This window comes from Rhinatrema bivittatum, chromosome 3 (genome assembly GCF_901001135.1).
Source record: "Rhinatrema bivittatum chromosome 3, aRhiBiv1.1, whole genome shotgun sequence".
In the NCBI taxonomy this organism is placed as follows: domain Eukaryota; kingdom Metazoa; phylum Chordata; class Amphibia; order Gymnophiona; family Rhinatrematidae; genus Rhinatrema; species Rhinatrema bivittatum.
Genome location: NC_042617.1, coordinates 553,408,665 through 553,425,824, shown reverse-complemented (window position 1 = coordinate 553,425,824; position 17,160 = coordinate 553,408,665). Strand labels below are relative to the sequence as shown.

The 17,160-nt window shown below is 39.7% G+C and overlaps 1 protein-coding gene across 1 annotated transcript in view; it reads right to left on the bottom strand.

Annotated features, from left to right (window-relative positions):
• Positions 1 to 998: 998 nt before the first annotated feature.
• ZUP1 (zinc finger containing ubiquitin peptidase 1) overlaps positions 999 to 17,160 on the bottom strand; it is a 79,724-nt gene continuing 63,562 nt past the window's right edge. Inside the window, exons 9-10 of the mRNA XM_029596448.1 lie at positions 16,065 to 16,285; positions 999 to 1,657 (exon numbers count right to left, since the gene is read on the bottom strand). Coding sequence (XP_029452308.1) covers positions 1,610 to 1,657; positions 16,065 to 16,285 — 269 coding nt within the window. The 3' untranslated portion in view covers positions 999 to 1,609. The remainder of the gene's footprint in view (positions 1,658 to 16,064; positions 16,286 to 17,160) is intronic.

The window sequence follows — 17,160 nt, the reverse complement described above, 5'->3', positions numbered from 1 at the left end:
AAGTGGAAGCATCTGGGAAGGTCAGAGAGAGTTGAAGAATGAAGAAAAATGAAATGTTTAGATGAGAATAATACAGATGGCATACATGTTGCGAAAGGTACTGTAGGTAGTAAGGCAAGTACCTTGCGTCTGTAGAGAAAGTAGTATTTTCCTTTAAAAGAGGTTTCATTAAGGGAAAAAATGCAGGCATTTTTACATACAAAGTATTTTTCCCATATTCCTTCAGATGACAAAGAAAAAATATAATGCAATTATGACTGATCAAAACAGCATTATGGGAGACAGGTAAGTTTCCTAGTTTTTGCCATAAAAAGGAAAAGAATAAGAATAAAAATTCACTTCCATGGATTATAATAGGAGGTATAACAGCACCATTCCAGTATTAAATAGGAGCAAATATATTTGGAACAGAGAGTTTTGAGAGACAAAGGGGCCACCATGCATGTGGGTGAATAACCCTTTCTAGGCAGGTCTGCAGGTGAAGTGGAAGATGTTAGAGAATTCACCATGAATGCTCCATTATATGTCCAAAAAGGAAATTGCCTAATAGCTAAAAAATTTGTAGAGGTTCAGGTAGCCACCTAGACTGTATATTCTTTAAGACAGACAGCCAGTGCACCTGCAATTTGTGCTTTGGGACCTTTGTTCAAGACACCATACAAATATCAGAAAGAGAATTTAGTACTTCGCTCCGATTATATTTTTTTCTCGGCAAACTAATTCCAATGGGAAGATTGTAGTGCAGCCTTGTAGTAGCCATAATGACCAGGAGAAAACCGAATTCTGTACAGCTTATGATATATCTCTCTATAATTTTTTTTTTTTTACTGGACAAAGGTCCAATAATGGCGTAGTATGAGCTTTCTAAACTGCATAGGTAGCACAACTTACGGAGATTCCTGATGTGAAGATTCAAAAAAAAGGCTTCCTAAGTTTACTTTAGAGCTCTAATTTGAAAATCACATACGAACAAATGGAAAAAAATACCCCAATCATGCTAAATTATGCCATCATATGTTTAATACAACTTTACATTGGCTGAATTTTTAAAATGATCTAAAAAACAATGCACATACCAAAAGTGGGAATGTTGCAAAACCCTCCGTAAAGCATGTCTTTCATTTTACAGCAGACCTTTTCTTGCCAATTTCTTATGTTTACTTTAAATTGAATATATCGTTCCATCAAAAAAACTTTTTCAAATATGTTGGATTTATTTTATCACATTCTTTGTGTATTTTTTGGGTAGAACTGTATAATCATATTTTCAATAAGAAAGTCAATTGCAATTAAGTGTCTCCAGTAAAATGATGCCCTGCAGAAGGTTATGAATTCTTGCCTCTTCCTTGTGAGCACTAATTTTGGATTGCTGTTAAATAGCATTCAATAGTAAAAGGCCTGCAGTCCTGGTACTCTGGCCAACATTTAGGGGGATCTGCATTTTAAATGATTTATTATTAGTATTACTACATTGATATTACCCAGACATATAATAAATGTAACTAGTATGTAAATAAAGTAGAAACATGAGAAAATGTATTTAAAAAAAAAAAATGTCCCAAATTTGCTGCATTATAGATGCAAGGAAAAAAATAAAATTAAAAATTCTTCAGGGAATTCTCTCAGCTGTGAAGATTCTAGAAGCTTGTCTGTGAACCTTGAAATAAAGAATAAAATAAGTTAGACTACAGTCAAGAAAGAAAAATCCATCATACTTTTCAGTCTGTAGTGTTTACATTACACTAACTGCATATACTTAGAGCAAAGTGAGATCCTTCAAGTTTTTAATGACAGCATGGTGCATATAGTTTTCCTTTATAAAAAAAAAAAAAAAGGAAGGCAGTTTAGTCATCTTTACTCATGAACAGTTTAGAAATTGTTTTCTTTCTCAAATGTTCCACTGAGAATTGCCTCCCTTCCATTAAGTGGAGACAAAAATACTAAAGGATGTGTTTTACCTCCTCTGTCTGAATTTTGTCGTCTGAATTTTGTCGTCTGATTTTTGTCTGAATTTATTCATCCTCTACATAAAACGAAGACTGTCTAATAAATAAATAAATAAATAAATAAAACAAAACCTAAAAGGATTGCAAAACAAGCCTCTTATCGGCAAGTGCACTAGTGGCCAGCCTCTCTTCCAAGGATTATTTATTTATTTATTTTATTTATTTAGCACTTTTATATACCGACTTTCCAATAACAGAATTACTGATCAATTCGGTTTATATTCTAAACAGAAACAATGACAAGTTAATGTCTTACAATGAACAGGTAGATGGAACTTGGATACAGATATATAATCTGTATTGTTGTTAGATTACTTACTGCTCCAGAGGAGCAGTAAGTAGCTAGGGAGGGGTTAGGGGTCGGGGAGGAGAGGGGAAAGGGTAGAAAGGTTAGGTAGGGGTATAGAGAAGTTCCCTCCCAGTCCCTCCTTAATTGGAGCAGACTGGGAGGGAACCAGGGAAGCCCTAGTCCCATCGCTGCGCATGGGCTTTGAAAATTTCCCCCCCCGGAGGCCATCAGCCTACACATGTGCGTGCGGATGTTAAAATCCGCAGCGCATGTGTGCATAGATATTGTATTTTATAACACGCGTGCGCCGACGCATGTGTGTTATAAAAGACACGACGATATGCTCATGCCGGGAACCGTGAACTCCTTTTAAAAATCGACCCCCATAATATCAAGAGTGTGAGTCAGATGGAGCCAAATACTCTTAGCATTCCAGATTATTCAATGAGAAAAGACTAAGCCCCTTTTCAAAAGGCAGCAATTTCTACATTCTTTCTAAATTAAAAACAAAGGCAGGGGATCCGATTCTGGACTCTACATGTACATTTTTGTGGTTTATCCTATACACGGAAGGCAGTTGCAAGAAATCTACTATAGGTGAGCTGTCACTATCGGTTCATTCTGCACTTAACAAGAAATGACAAAATAGTGGAAAGTTCCTAAAAGAAACTTCTTTCCAAGTAAGGCAATCCACTGTCTATATCCAATCCAATAATCCAAGCTGGGAACTAAACGGAGAACAGAAAAACGGCAATCCCTCTTAGTGGTAGCATTCAAATCAAGTTTTGAAATTCAACTGCAACAGTCTATGCAGCCAAAGAAATGGCAAATTGGATAAATAACTTACAATCATTAACTCCTCCCCTGCTGACATAAACAGCGAGCCTATCGCCAAAGTGTATGCCTCTTTGTGCATAACTTCTAATCCCCACTGGCAACTAGAGGATTCTGACAGCAAACACTAAGTAACCCTCCAAGTCCCACCATCTTGACTTACTCAGATTCACCTATCACAAGCCAGACTAATCTTATTCAGCTCCCTTTCCTTTTTGACATGCCATTTTACCCTCTCCTCCCCTGCTCCATAACCTCCAGTACATGACCATCCTCCACTCTTACCAAAATTGTTTAACCACAAATGTTTAACCTTTCTTCCCTCTTCATAAATCATCAGGAAGGAGGGAAAAAAATAACCACCATACTGTACAGAAATAGAGTGACCCTTTACAATCCACTATAATGTGCTTCAACAAATCTGTCTAATCCATATAGGGTTTTGGAATGCACCCAGTCTCATGCATGCAATCTTCACTACATACCCCTAAAGTCCAAAATATCTGTCCAAACTAATCAAATCAAAATCACCTCTCCTCTTACAATTTGGCCTCCTTAATACTCACTCCACTAACAAATCCTACCACATCCTAGACCAGTGGTTCTCAACCTTTCTAATGCCGTGACCCCGCAATACAGTTCCTCATGTTGCGGTGACCCCAAACCAAAAAATAATTTTGGTGGCTACTTCAAAACTGTAATTTTGCTACAGTTATGATTCGGAATGTAAATACCTGATATGCATTATTTATTCTCATTGCTACAAATCAAACATAATTTAAACATAGTGATCACAAAAACAATATTTAAATTATTTATTTATTTATTTATAGAATCTTTTATACCGAGGTACGTATGCTATACATCACCTCGGTTTACAGGGAACAATAACTTAGCAACAGGCTTTACATATAACATATGTTGAGAAATATTTATTACTAATTCCAATAAATAACATTTCACCATGGCATAGCATGGGTTTAAATATAACAGTAATGTAACAGTAAACAACAGTGCAATATTTTGCAACAGTATGCTGCCAAATTCAGTGAGATGGTTGTGCTTGCTTCTTGCTTACCAATTCAGAAATGATTACACACAAAGCACCTTACACAGTATTGTGTGTATGGTGTGTGTACTGTTTTTACATTATTAACCTTTTTTACACCAGCAGGCTGTCTCGCAGGCTCTCTTGGCTCTCCGCCTCTTGCCTCTCTGCCTCCTAGGTTTCTGTCCTCCGGCGCTTGCTGCGTCCGCCCACTGATGACGTCAGCAAGCGCCGGACACATGTAATGCGCTATGGACTGTGGAGCGTTCCCCCCGCTTCCCCCGCCCCTTAGGCCCCGGACGGATGATGCAATCACGTCTGCGCATGCGCGCAGGCATTCAGTTTGGAACGCGCATCCATAACGGCGTGCGTTCCAGCTGAATAGCGCTGCTGCAGACGGTAGCGCGACTTCTCAGCGGCTAAAGCCATCAGAAATATGTATTTTCCGATGGCTTTAGGCGACCCCTGTGTTTTGGTCATTCGACCCCCGCCGGGGTCGCGACCCACAGGTTGAGAACCGCTGTCCTAGACTAACTGAAGAATTCAAGCTCCTGAATCCTGAATCCATATCCTATGCCTCACAGAAACTTGGATAAACAAAAGTGATACAATCAGCCTTGCTCAACTCTACCCATTTGGCTATCAAATATTCCATACCGCCCGTCTCATGGGCTGAGGAGGAGGCGTGGCTATCATCTTTACATGCTTTTTGGCACTCAAACTAGTGACTACCAAGAAAATAGGCTGTTCTGTCCCCAGCAGTGGGTACATGGTGTACCTGCATATACATTGTAGTTTAACTATGTCTAATGCAGTCTTTATTTGTAACCCATGATAAAAGCCTTTGGAGCCTTGCCTTTAAGGGGAGTTTTGCCTTTAAGAGAAAATCTCTCCCCCCTGCTTCTCTCATTGGGAAAGGTCTGCATGCTCTCTCAATCTAACTTGAGTCTTAAGTGCCTTATTAGCTCAAGGAACTGCCCTTCATGCTCTCCCCTGCGTCACATGGATCATAGGCTCGCTGCCATTGGATCTTGCCCTCTAGCCCCAGCTTGTGGGGACGTTTCCTGTAATCACTCTCCAAGACTGGTTGGTTATAGTTGGTTGAATGGTTGGTTATAGTTCTGCTTAGTTCGATGTAAACCGAGTTGATTTGATCTGTATCAAGAAAGTCGGTATATAAAAGCCTTAAATAAATAAATAAGACTGTTAGTCAGTCTCAAGCATGCTGCCTCAAAGCTAGAAGTGCCTGCAGCCTCTGTAATACAATTAGCTTTTTTACATCTCTTCTCATCGCTTTAATTCTAAAGACTAATCAGCTTCAAAATCCCTTGCCTTCTCATCCTGAATCCCAAGAAACTCCATCTCCCTTCTCCTGCCTATCTCCAGCTACAAAGATCTCTGCCTGGGGCATATATACGTTTGGAAGCAACAATTGTAAGTAATGGAAAATTATCTGTACAATAAATAATTTCAAAACTTAAAAGATCTTTGCCTGAGGACTGATTAAGGAGAGAAGTTGGCTGTGTGGAAGAGGGAAATCCGTGTATTTCTTATTGAGCCAGCACATAGGCAGATCATACTTCAAGGCAATAAGGGCCTCAAAATTGTTCTTACCTACCACTCAAAGAAACGCTCTGAATCCTATGTGACATTGACAAAACCACTATCATGCAGAAGCTCCCTTCAAAGGGCACTCCACCACCTTCCAAAACACGGACAGCCTTGGCTTTAGTTAACTAATCAAACTTCCTACTTACAAACTTGGCTGTTTCATTGCCCCAATTTTCCATTCCTCAAGTGTGAATTTTGTTCCCAACTCAATATCTCTGGTCCTCATCTCATGGTCAGAACACAACCTAATCGAGACCACCATCCCACGCCCAAAACAAATCCTTCAGGCTCCTATTCTCAAACCTACCATCAGAAAACTATCCTCAGTCATATGCAAAAAACTAAGTGAATTCATCAACATGCTCACCAGTACGACTAGTACCATCAATGGAACAATGAATTCTCCATAGCTTTTGAGACCTTAGCCCCTCTCAAACAAAGTTAGAGGAAGCCTTTACAAGATCTTGGATTACCTCAAGAGAACAGAGGTTTTTGACAGTGGACGTTCCTAAAACACCAGTACTGTACGTTCTACCTAAAATCCATAAAACACTAACAAAGCCACCAGGAAGACCTATAGTGTCCTAACGAGGCTCCTTATTAGAGCCGTTATCCATCTTTGTGGATAAATTTCTAGCACCTATAGTAAAATCATTACCATCTTTTGTGAGAGATTCTTCAGACATGATTACGCAGTTGGAAGATTTGGCAAAAATGTTATGTCCTTGTGAGAATTTGGCCTTAGCGACCATAGATGTGGTTGCGTTGTATACAAATATACCACAGGATGGTGCCAATGAGATCGTTAGTACAACCCTAATGGAAACTATGTCTGTTGGTTGGATACCGGTTAATTTTGTGATAACTTTAGCAACTATGGCATTACAGAATAATTATTTTCTAGTTGATGGGAGTTATTACTTACAAACTAAAGGGATAGCAATGGGGGCCTCAATGGTGCCGGATGTGGCTAACCTGTTTATGGGTGATTTTGAGACTCGCTGGTTATCAGGTAATCCATTCAGTGCATATATCAAATCATGGAAACGTTACAGTGATGATGTCCTGATTGTATGGCAGGGGGATGTTGAAGTTTTTGATGATTTTATGCAGTGGTTGGACACTTGTGATCCCAATTTAAGATTTACATCTACCTTCAGTAAGATCAGGGTATCATATTTGGACACTTTCATAAAGGTGCATGATTGGGGTTCTGAATTTACACTGTATCGCAAGTCCACTGACAACAATACACTATTGCGCTATGAAAGTTGCCAACCCCAGCATTTGCGATCAAACTTGCCCATAGGACAATTTTTAAGATTAAGACGTTTATGCTCGGATGTCAATGACTATAAGATGAGAGCAAGAGAGATGACAGAGGGGTTTAAACAGAGGGGGTATCCAACGAGAATTTTGAAGAAAGCTTATAAAAGAACCCGATGGGCGAATAGGGATCTCCTGCTGATGCCCAAAAGAACAGTACAGCACAGCACAAGATAGATCCTAGATTAGTATGTGTTTTACCGTTTTCTCCTAGTATTTATCAAGTACAGAAAAGCATCAGGAAATACTGGCACATATTAAGTTTACATAAAATCTTCAAAGAGAATCCCCGTTTCGCCTTAAAGAGAGGCAAGAATATTAGGAATAGAGTTGTGCATTCCAATTTTGGGGACGAGTTCAGGAGACAATTTGAAAGCTCGATGACGGGACATTACCTGTGGAATAAGTGTTCTGTTTGTGATCAGTCATTTAGTGGTGATGTGTTGCCCTTTTTTAAAGGGGGCAATTTTCATTTGAGATTCCATACTGACTGCTCTACGAGAGGGGTCATTTATGGTATTTGGTGCCTCTGCCCACTCCTCTACATTGGTAAAACTAAATGTCTGCGGGTTAGGATGGTGGAACATAGGAGCGCGATTGTAAGAGAGCAGACTGAGGCACCTTTGGTGCAGCATTGCTTGTTATTAGGACATGCCTTTTCAGATATGAAGTTTGTGGCGATTGATCAACCCAAGGAATGTGAACGAGTGGGGGGGGGGGGGGGGGGGTTATTTTGATAATTTGTTATTACAAAAAGAGAACAAAAGTTGATTCATTATTTTGATACGGTGGCCCCGGGCGGTCTAAATAAAGAGATCAATTGGTCAGTATTTTAGTTAAGACTTTTGGGTTTTTAAATGAATCAGCTATTTGTTGATTGTGATTGACAAGTAGAGTTTCTGGTGTATGACGTAGATAAAAGACAGAGGAAGAGAAGGGTTTGGTTGTTGTTTGAACGCTGCGGCGCCATTGATGTGAACAGATGTGTAATTTAAAGAATTTATTTTGATGTAAGTAAAGAACTAGTAATAGTCATGAAAACATTTCTTGTGAAAAACATTAGACTGGTATTATACCCTTGGAGTGAGAATATGAGTGTTTTTAATCTGTTTTGTCTATTTGTAGGATATGTGATAAATTCACAAGGCGTCCCCTGACGAATGCTGGTGACAGCTGAAACATAGTCCATGTTGGGCATTGTTCGAACGCTACAGTGGGAGCTAAGTATTGTTATTAATAAGATATGATATGGGAATTAAAATTTACAAATAGCAAAATTATTAAAAATGTATGAAAAATTAATTTGTTGGGATATAATAAAGTTGTTAACTATAGATGGTAAAAATATAAATATCTACATGAAACAACTTCAAATGATTATAATAAGGTGCAAAAGCAGCTGGTGCTGTTTGTGGCCCATTTTTAGGACTTCTAGCATTTGTATGAAGACATTTCAAAGTATGTTTTTTGCTTGTATTAATAACCTGCTTATCAGTTGATAGGGGTAATTTGGAATCTTTCTGCTCATTCTACTCTTTACTTAAGAGCTCCTAGTCCACTTTAGCATTTATTGCAACCTCTCTACTGGGATGCCAGAGTTTCCCTGTTCCTTTAATATCATTCAAAGATATATCATTCTGAACCCTGAGCTTCTGAGCGACTGTTGGCTCCCCCCCCCCAATCCCCATCTACTAGTTTAAAAGTTATTTCCTTTTTAAAAGTTAGTGCTAGCAGCCTGGTTTCACTCTGGTTAAGGTGGAGCCCATTCTTTTGGAAAAGGTCCCCCTTCTCCAAAACGATGCCCAGGTCCTAACAAACCTATAGCACTCTATCCCTCTATCTGACTTCAGGACAGTTTCCCTCAGGATGTTGAGAAAACTCTACAGAGAATCAACCAATCTAAACCCAATAGATCTTATCTATCCCCAAGATTCATTTGTAACCTGAAGCAAAACCCATCTCCCTGGCTAACCAACATAATAAAACACCAATTTATCCCAAGGTTCCCAATTTTCCACATTTAAAAAAAAAATTCATCAAATCTATCCTAAAGAAGCCTGGCTCTGACCCCCAAAAAATTAACAAATAATCGCCCAGTCTCTAGCCTATACTTCTTGTCCAAGGTTGTGGAAAGTGGTGTACCTCCATCTCCAAGTCATTCTAGAAGAATACGACATCCTACACCTCCACCAATCTGGCTTCAGAAAAGGCCCTGGTACAGACTCTGCCTCTTAGCCATTATCAATAGTATTCACCTAAATGCAGACCAAGGGTGCGACAGTCTTCTTGCCCTCTTTGATCTGCTTGGCTGCCTTCGATACTGATCACCAACTCCTGATCCAACACTCAAGGGACACTGGCATTCAAGGCACAACTCTGAAATGGTTTGAATCATTCCTGTCTAACAAAACCCAGTCTGTCACATGGGCCCCAGTCTGTCACATGGGCCAATAACGTCTAACACAGACTGACGATCAGATGAAAATGTTACACTCTAAAATTAAATCATCTGCATATGGTTAAATACAAGAGAACAAATAGCAAGGTGTGGAGGTCAATGTTCAAATTTTCAAGCTACAAGCCATACATTGTAGCCTTTTTTCATCACCCTCCTCTGCCCTTGTTTAACTGACAATAAAAAAAAAAAAAAAAAAAAATAATAATTTTTTTTTATATAATGCTCCAAACCAACCTTTCCTTTTGCAGTATTGCTCACAAAGATACTGAACAAAAACGGGCACAGAACAGATTGAGGCGCTTCATCTATCACTCTTCTCTCCTCAGATTATGTTCCATTTACAACTATTTGCTGTCAACTGTCAGTCAATCAATTTGTAATCCATTCTACTACCTTGGGACACATTCCCAAGGCTTTTCATTTTGTTCATAAACCTCCTATGCTTTGCAGAAATCCAGGAAAAAACTGCTATGTGCTTGTCCTTGATCCAATTTCTCTAGTTGCTGAATAACTTTTCATAAAACCATGTTATCTCAGATTCAGCAACCCATTAGATTGTGGATAGTTCACTCTCCTTTTCTTCAGCAGAGTCAATTCTCTGGACAAAAGCAGCATCTGTACCTAGGTGGTAGAGTTCACCTTATGCACTTCTGAGCTTTAGGAGCTGTGCAAAGAGCCGTATCAAAGCACTGTAGCTGCTGCTTGAATCTTTACACCAACAGCTTCCACAAGTATTCTGACCCCTGGCCTAGACTTCAGTGGGGGAGCAAGATTTTTCTCGATTTCTAGGCTTATCATTAGACTGAGAAGCTGAAAGGTTGAGGCTCTCTTGGGCACAAGCCTAGTCCCCAGCAGTTCAATGCTTGTGTTGGGTCTTTTAGGAGCTGGACTTAAGCTCACTGGCACAGAGGACTCAGAACCTGTCGAGGCCACATCTTAGAGAATTCACAACCAGAATTGTTGTGGTCTTACATCAAATATTTGTAGCAGTCTTGATCATGAATGGTAATGGGTATTTGATGGTTGCACTTGTGACAGAACTTGAAGCTGTTAATCTGCTTCTCAGGTGTCATGAAGAAAAAACAGTATGAAATCAAAGGCAAAAAATGTTTCCTCTTGATAGACAATGGTCTGAAGAAAGAAAGAAAGAAAACAAATCAATTGGGCAGCATGCTGATGCAATACCACTGAAGAGAAAAAAGTGAGGGCTGGCAATAGAGATATTGAAAAAAATTCATTTTTTTTTCAAGTTATAATTAGGAAAAAAAGATTTTTCAGGCAAAACTAACCAAAGCAGAAATTAGAACAACTTTTTCCTGGTGTGAATGTGGCGACACTAGAAACATGTGTTTGGCAGACAAGAAGGAACCAAGGAGAGCTGTGGGGAGGCTACAGCATGGGAACAGTCAAATATGCTCAAAGGCTTTTGCCTGTACAAAAAAGCTCTGGAGTTTACTTGGCAATTCAACACCTAGCAAGCTCACACAGATGTGACTGGTAAATCTGCTTCCCTTCAGAATTGAACAGAATTCTTTGGAAATTGTGGACTACAAGAGTTTAAATAAATAGCCTACTTATAGGGGGTAACAAGGAGGGGCTGGATGGGGAAAAAGAAGAAAGTCATTTATAAATTATAAATGTCATTTTCTCATTTTCAATATGTTGAACTTGTTGCATAGCAAACAGAGCTACAGTTATTTTGTTGACAGCTTGGAGATGTATCATAACTAAAGCAGAGGAAATAAACACACCCATGAAACAGAAAGGAGATCTCTGGCCTGTGTCTGCCCAGTGGAAGGGAGGACAACGCATGGTCTGGGCTATTCTGGTGGAACACTGAGAAACCTCATTGGTGGGTAGGAAAATGTCCTTTATTTCCACCAATGTCAGTGATCAAGTACAGTATAAAATGTGAAAAAAGCAATGGCAGGCTTTTAAGACGATAAGCAGACATAACCCATTCTAATTTTTCACCATTACAGCTTCTGCAAAAATGTGACTGATAATGACTTGCTCTCCTGAATCTCTTTTCACCATTTCATCATATTTTCTCCCCCACTGATTTTTCTATTTTTGAGAAACCTATAAAAAAAACTTTCTAGTCCTAAACTGCTGATATACAGTGCAGTTTGTAAAGAAACCGAAATTGTAAATGGTTTGTTTTCTCCTATACAAGGTAAGTAATACAATTGGTTTAGTTTATACACATAAAGAACATGCATTTTATAATACCTGGTTAATTTTAGGAATTTTGGAAGGAGACTATTAGTGCACTGAGGTGCAAGCTCACAGGTGGCTATTTTGGGAGGGGCCTTTTCTTATAGATGGGTTTTTTCGGTTACATACCAGTATGGAGCATAGTGGTGTGCTGGTCGATATTTGGAGTTCACACTGTTCTGTAGTCACCTATTACTATCCCAAAGCATTACAAAGCCAATAGCCAAGTGCACATTTGTTTAAATCACCTATACATTTATTTTCTGTTAAAAGCATAGATTTTATTAGTGTATGTGCCCATCTGAAGTTAGAAATTGTTGACTTGTCAAGAAAGAGGCACATACGCAGTCAGCTTTTTGAACAACTGTTTTGCTCAGTTTTGAAATCATGGTCTCATCTTTTTTGGTTTATCTTATACATGGAAGCCAGTTGCAAGGAATCAACTAAACACTATGCGTGTCCTTCTGCCTTCATAAGAAGACAGAATAAAAGCCAAGCCAGTAAATGTGTTTGCTGTCACATCCCAATTCAGCTGCCATAAATAAATGGTTTCAACATCCTAGAATCATGATTCGGAATCAATGACTTTTTGTTTCCCCACAAAGGGAGCTCTAGTTTAGAATGATGAAATAGACATCTTAGTGACATAATAGAAAAGAATAAACAATAAAACATAATGAAAGCTTGCACCACTGAATTCTGTGTATTTAGACTAGCCTCATTTTTTATTTGTAGGGAATATAATGCCAAGAGTTGATTTTTTAATTTAGTTTTTATCAGTTGTTCCTTAATTGTGTCTTCTATGATGTATTTATGATATAGTTTTTGATTATACTGATTTAGCTGTATTTTTAGATTTGGTGTAGCATTTGTTGTACCTCACTTTGAGCGCTTAATGTGAAAGTAAATTTGCTTACCATAAATAGTGTTCTCCATAGACAGCAGGATGAATTAACCATGATACGTGGCTGACGTCATCCAGAAGCATTGAACGAACCTCTCTCCTAGCTAATACAGTTTTTGCTCGACTGAGCATGTGCAGAATTCCTGCATAGGTATTTCTTTGTGAGCCCTCTCAGTCGATTTTAGAGCTAATTTTAGCTAGTCAACTCTTCAGGGAAGCAAGCAGGTATTTAGCAGGACTAACTCATCCTGTTGACTACGGATAACGCTGTCTATGGATAACACTGTTTACAGTATGCTAACTTGCTTTTCCGTTGACAAGGAGGGCCAAATTAGCCATGACATGTGGGGAGTCCCACGCTGAGGATTGCAGCGGAGCATTTACTGAATAAGCAATCCAGACCCAATCGTAAAGAGTAGACTACTGGCTGAATAGGTTATACAAAACTGCTTGAACAAATTTACTGTCACTCTTTGAGAGATTGTCCAGGCAGTAATGGGACACCCATGGTGCAGTTTTCTAGATGTCTGAGACGTACAATTTGCAGATGAGCCACTGATGCAGCGATGGCTCTAACTTGATGAGCCTTGATAGTGTCTAATTTGTAGGTTCTGCTAGCATACAGCATAGTGTGCAATGCAGTCTGCTAGCTAGTTGGACAATAAACGTTTAGCTACTATGATGCCCAGTCTGATAGGATTGTAAGCGATGAATAGTTGTGAAACCTGATACTGTGGCTGTTCTTTTGTGATAAGCCAATGCTCCGTTACAGTCTACTGTATGAAATGCCCTGTCACCTTTATGTGCGCGTGGTCTTGGGAAAAATATAGATAACATGATGGTTTTAACATGGAAAGTTGATACTACCATGAAGCGCAGATATTTCCGATGAGGTGGAAAGATGGCGATGTGGGCGTAGGAGTCCTGGAGATCGCAAGAGCAAAGCCAGTCCCCTTGATGAAGAAGCGAAAGTAAGGTGCCTAAGGATACCATTCTGAACCGCTCCCTATGGAGGAACTTGTTTAAGGCTCGGAGGTCGAGCCTTAAACAAGAGGCCACCTGTTCTCTTTGGAATGAGAAAATACCTGGAGTAGAACCCCCGGCCGCACTGAGCCCAGGGGACCAGTTCTATGGCTCTGGACCATAGCAGGGCTGAGAGTTCTAACTAGAGGGTTGTTGTGTGTCCACCATCCTTCTCCGATACTAGAATGGAATCCTGCATATCTTTCAGGCTTTACAAAATTTGGATTGGAGGCTGATTAGATAGGAGAGGCAAGAGAACAAATGGGATCTGGGGTCTCCAGATATATCCCTTGTTCCATTAATTTTGTTGGTATAAGTGCCCTGGTAGTTGGTGGGGCAGGGTATTATATTCCCTTCTGCCTCTGTTAACCTTCACTATAGGCCATCATACGGCTGCATGGGAAGCTCTGCAACATGATGCGTCAACAACAGAACAATCCATTCAGTTGATTTAATGGCCAAAGGTATTAAGGATCAATATTCCAGAGCTTGATTTGTCGATGGCACTGATGCACCTGAAACTTGATGCTTCTTTGGCACCAGCTGCTCCACAAAGTGATGTGCATCTGATACATGACATTTCAGATAACTCAACCCAGAGGATTCAGCCTATTCTACCAATGGGGAAGATATTTTTTTCAAGAGCTCTATTCCTGGGGAAGCAGTTGAGGCTGTGTTTTGGAAAGAGGACTGACTGTGGCTTCTGACTGATTTACACAGTTTCTCCATTTTCCAGGCCCTCGATCTTTGGGCACATGGGGACATCTGTCTGCAGTCGAAACAGTTGCTCTGGTTGTGATCTAGTCCCAGGCAATGGAAACATCCTCCTACCAAATACAATCCTGTGGCTTTCTTTTTTCCAGACATTAAAAAAAAAAATAAAAAAAGTTTTCTTTACAAAGTAGCACTGAAAAGTGCTGTTTAGGAGCTGCTGAGACAGCTTTTATATGAAAAAAAGAAAAGTTTTTGTAGAAAAAGAAAGAGGTACACGTCCGTGCTGGTGCTTAGAAGAAAAAAAATTGAGACAACAGCAACACAGTAATTCCCACAAATGCTCAGTGGAGAAAAAGATCTACTAGCTAGGAGAGAGAGGTCCCCTTGATGCCACCAGATGAATTACCTACGTCTTGGCTAATTCAGCCCTGCTGTTGATAGAGAAAAGGCAGGTAATCAAATATAAAATACATATTTGAAAATGCACTGAAGAGTCTCCAAAATTAAAAATGAATTTTGCATAACATTAAGTATTATAAAAGTGCACTTCCCTTAAGAAAATTATTGTTAGAATATTATATGAGTTTGTGACTGAAAAATGTCTAGCATTGTGATTAAACACTATCACGTGTGTAAGCTTCACTTATTTAATATACTAGCAACATAACCTGAGACAGATTAACAGAAGATACTTTTATCAATGTGCTTCAGCACCGATGAAATATGAAGCAACTGAACATACAGTAAAAAGGATTACAAATTAATATTTTATTCTGAAAAGCAAATGTTTCATTTAATCCCAAAATAATCTATAAGTGTAATAATAAACTGCAGGAGGTGCAATTGAAAATGCTGTAGATATTAGGCTTTGGCCTCATTCCTCACAATGAAGATATGGAATGTGCTACAATCAGGAATGCACATCCTGTCATGTGTTAACGCACATAGTCGGTAACTTTTAAACATCTGCTGGCTTGTGCCCCTGGATGCATCTATTTCATAACATACGCGTATATGCATGCATGTTATAAAATAGGCTGAGTGCATGCACATGTGCATGCGATTTTAAGTAGGCGCGTGCATGTGCACACAAATAACTCTCCCACCACGTGAGTGGGGGGGGGATTTTAAAAGGGGCGTGCGTCCACGCCATTGCCAATTTCATCAGTTGTTCAGGTAAGGGACAGGACTTCCAAACCCTCTTAGTTTAATAGTCTCCCTTTTCTCCTATCAGCCCCAACCCTTAAAATCCCGTTGACATGCCTAGATTTTTAAAAATTTTATTATTTACTCACCATCCATAGCAGAAGTAAACTAACAAGGCAGGGGGACCCTGGCGCGAGCTTGTGCGTGTAAGTACTTGCACGCTGGTTTCATTGTGAAATCCAGGAATGCCCAGGCCCCACCCATGTCCCGCCCCTTAACTTTAGCGGGAGATACATGCGTATTCAGGCGACTTTTAAAATCCGCTTGGCGCGCACACCAGCCCAACTTGAGCACGTATCTCCCGCTTTTAGTGTGTGCAGGGCTTTTAACATTCGCCTGATAGCCAACTGGTTTCCATGGGGTTATTTATAAAATGAGGCGCTAGTCCTCATTTTATTGAGTGGTTGATTTTTCATTGGAATACTTACAGCTTTCTCTTCTAGTGAAAGTACTCCATCTACAGTCACTAACTGGTACTGCTTGTGCTTTAAACCACCAATAAATCTGCGAAGTAGCTTAAGATCAGATCCATCAATCTGTTGCTTTAATAATTTTTGCATGTCTTTGGCAGGACATCCTGGATCGAATATAAGAAGACAAAAGGATCTATTCTTCCTCTCTTCTATTCCAACAATAGTACGGCTGTGACCTGACACACAAAAAAAAGAACAATGATAAACAAAAACTGTAACTTAAAGGAATACCTTTACTATTACTGGAAGGTTCAGGGACCCAACAGAAAGGAAACGTTGGGTCCCGAGAAGAGTGATATAGGGTGCCTCTCTCAAGAAGCGCACCTTAAAGGTGAACAGAGGACTCTAGCATACTGCAACAGGGAGGCACTTCCCAAGGTGCCTAACATACTAAGGGTTCTTTCCATTCTGCTGGCCGTGTTAGTATGTGGGGCTCGAGAAGGGGAAAGAAGAGGTTCAAGGGCAAGAGTGAGCTGAGGAGACAAAAAGAACGGAAAGAAAGCTGCACTGAGAGAAATAAGGACTTAAGTGGACAGTAGACCAGAGGTGTGCGGAGTTTAGAAAAGATGAGATCAGCAAATTGTATGGATAGAAGGGGGGGAGGGCAAGGCTTAAAAAGTTTGCTCACGCCTGCTTTAGATAATACATTCAGAATGCAGCAACTAAAATCATTTTCCACCTGGTTCCAGGTCATCTTCCATTTGCCAAATAGCAGGCAATCACGCTGCCAGCCAGCAGCTCAAAATCCCAGTTTTCATTCTCTTCAGGTTGCTGACAGGAGCAATCAAATACATACAGAACACAAAGAGAGGCAGATACCACATCACATCCAAACAGGCACCTCACAGTTACAGCAGCTTAAACTGCCACTCACTGTGAACTAAGACAAAACCCTACACAGAGACACTCAAAAATCTGTACAGCAAACTTATAACAGTAGTAACACCAAGAACTCAAACAAGAACCCTACCTGTGAAAAAAGCAGCACTTTTATTATACTGGGTCTCAGAATACCAATACAGCACCTACTGGCAAAATGAAACAAACTCGT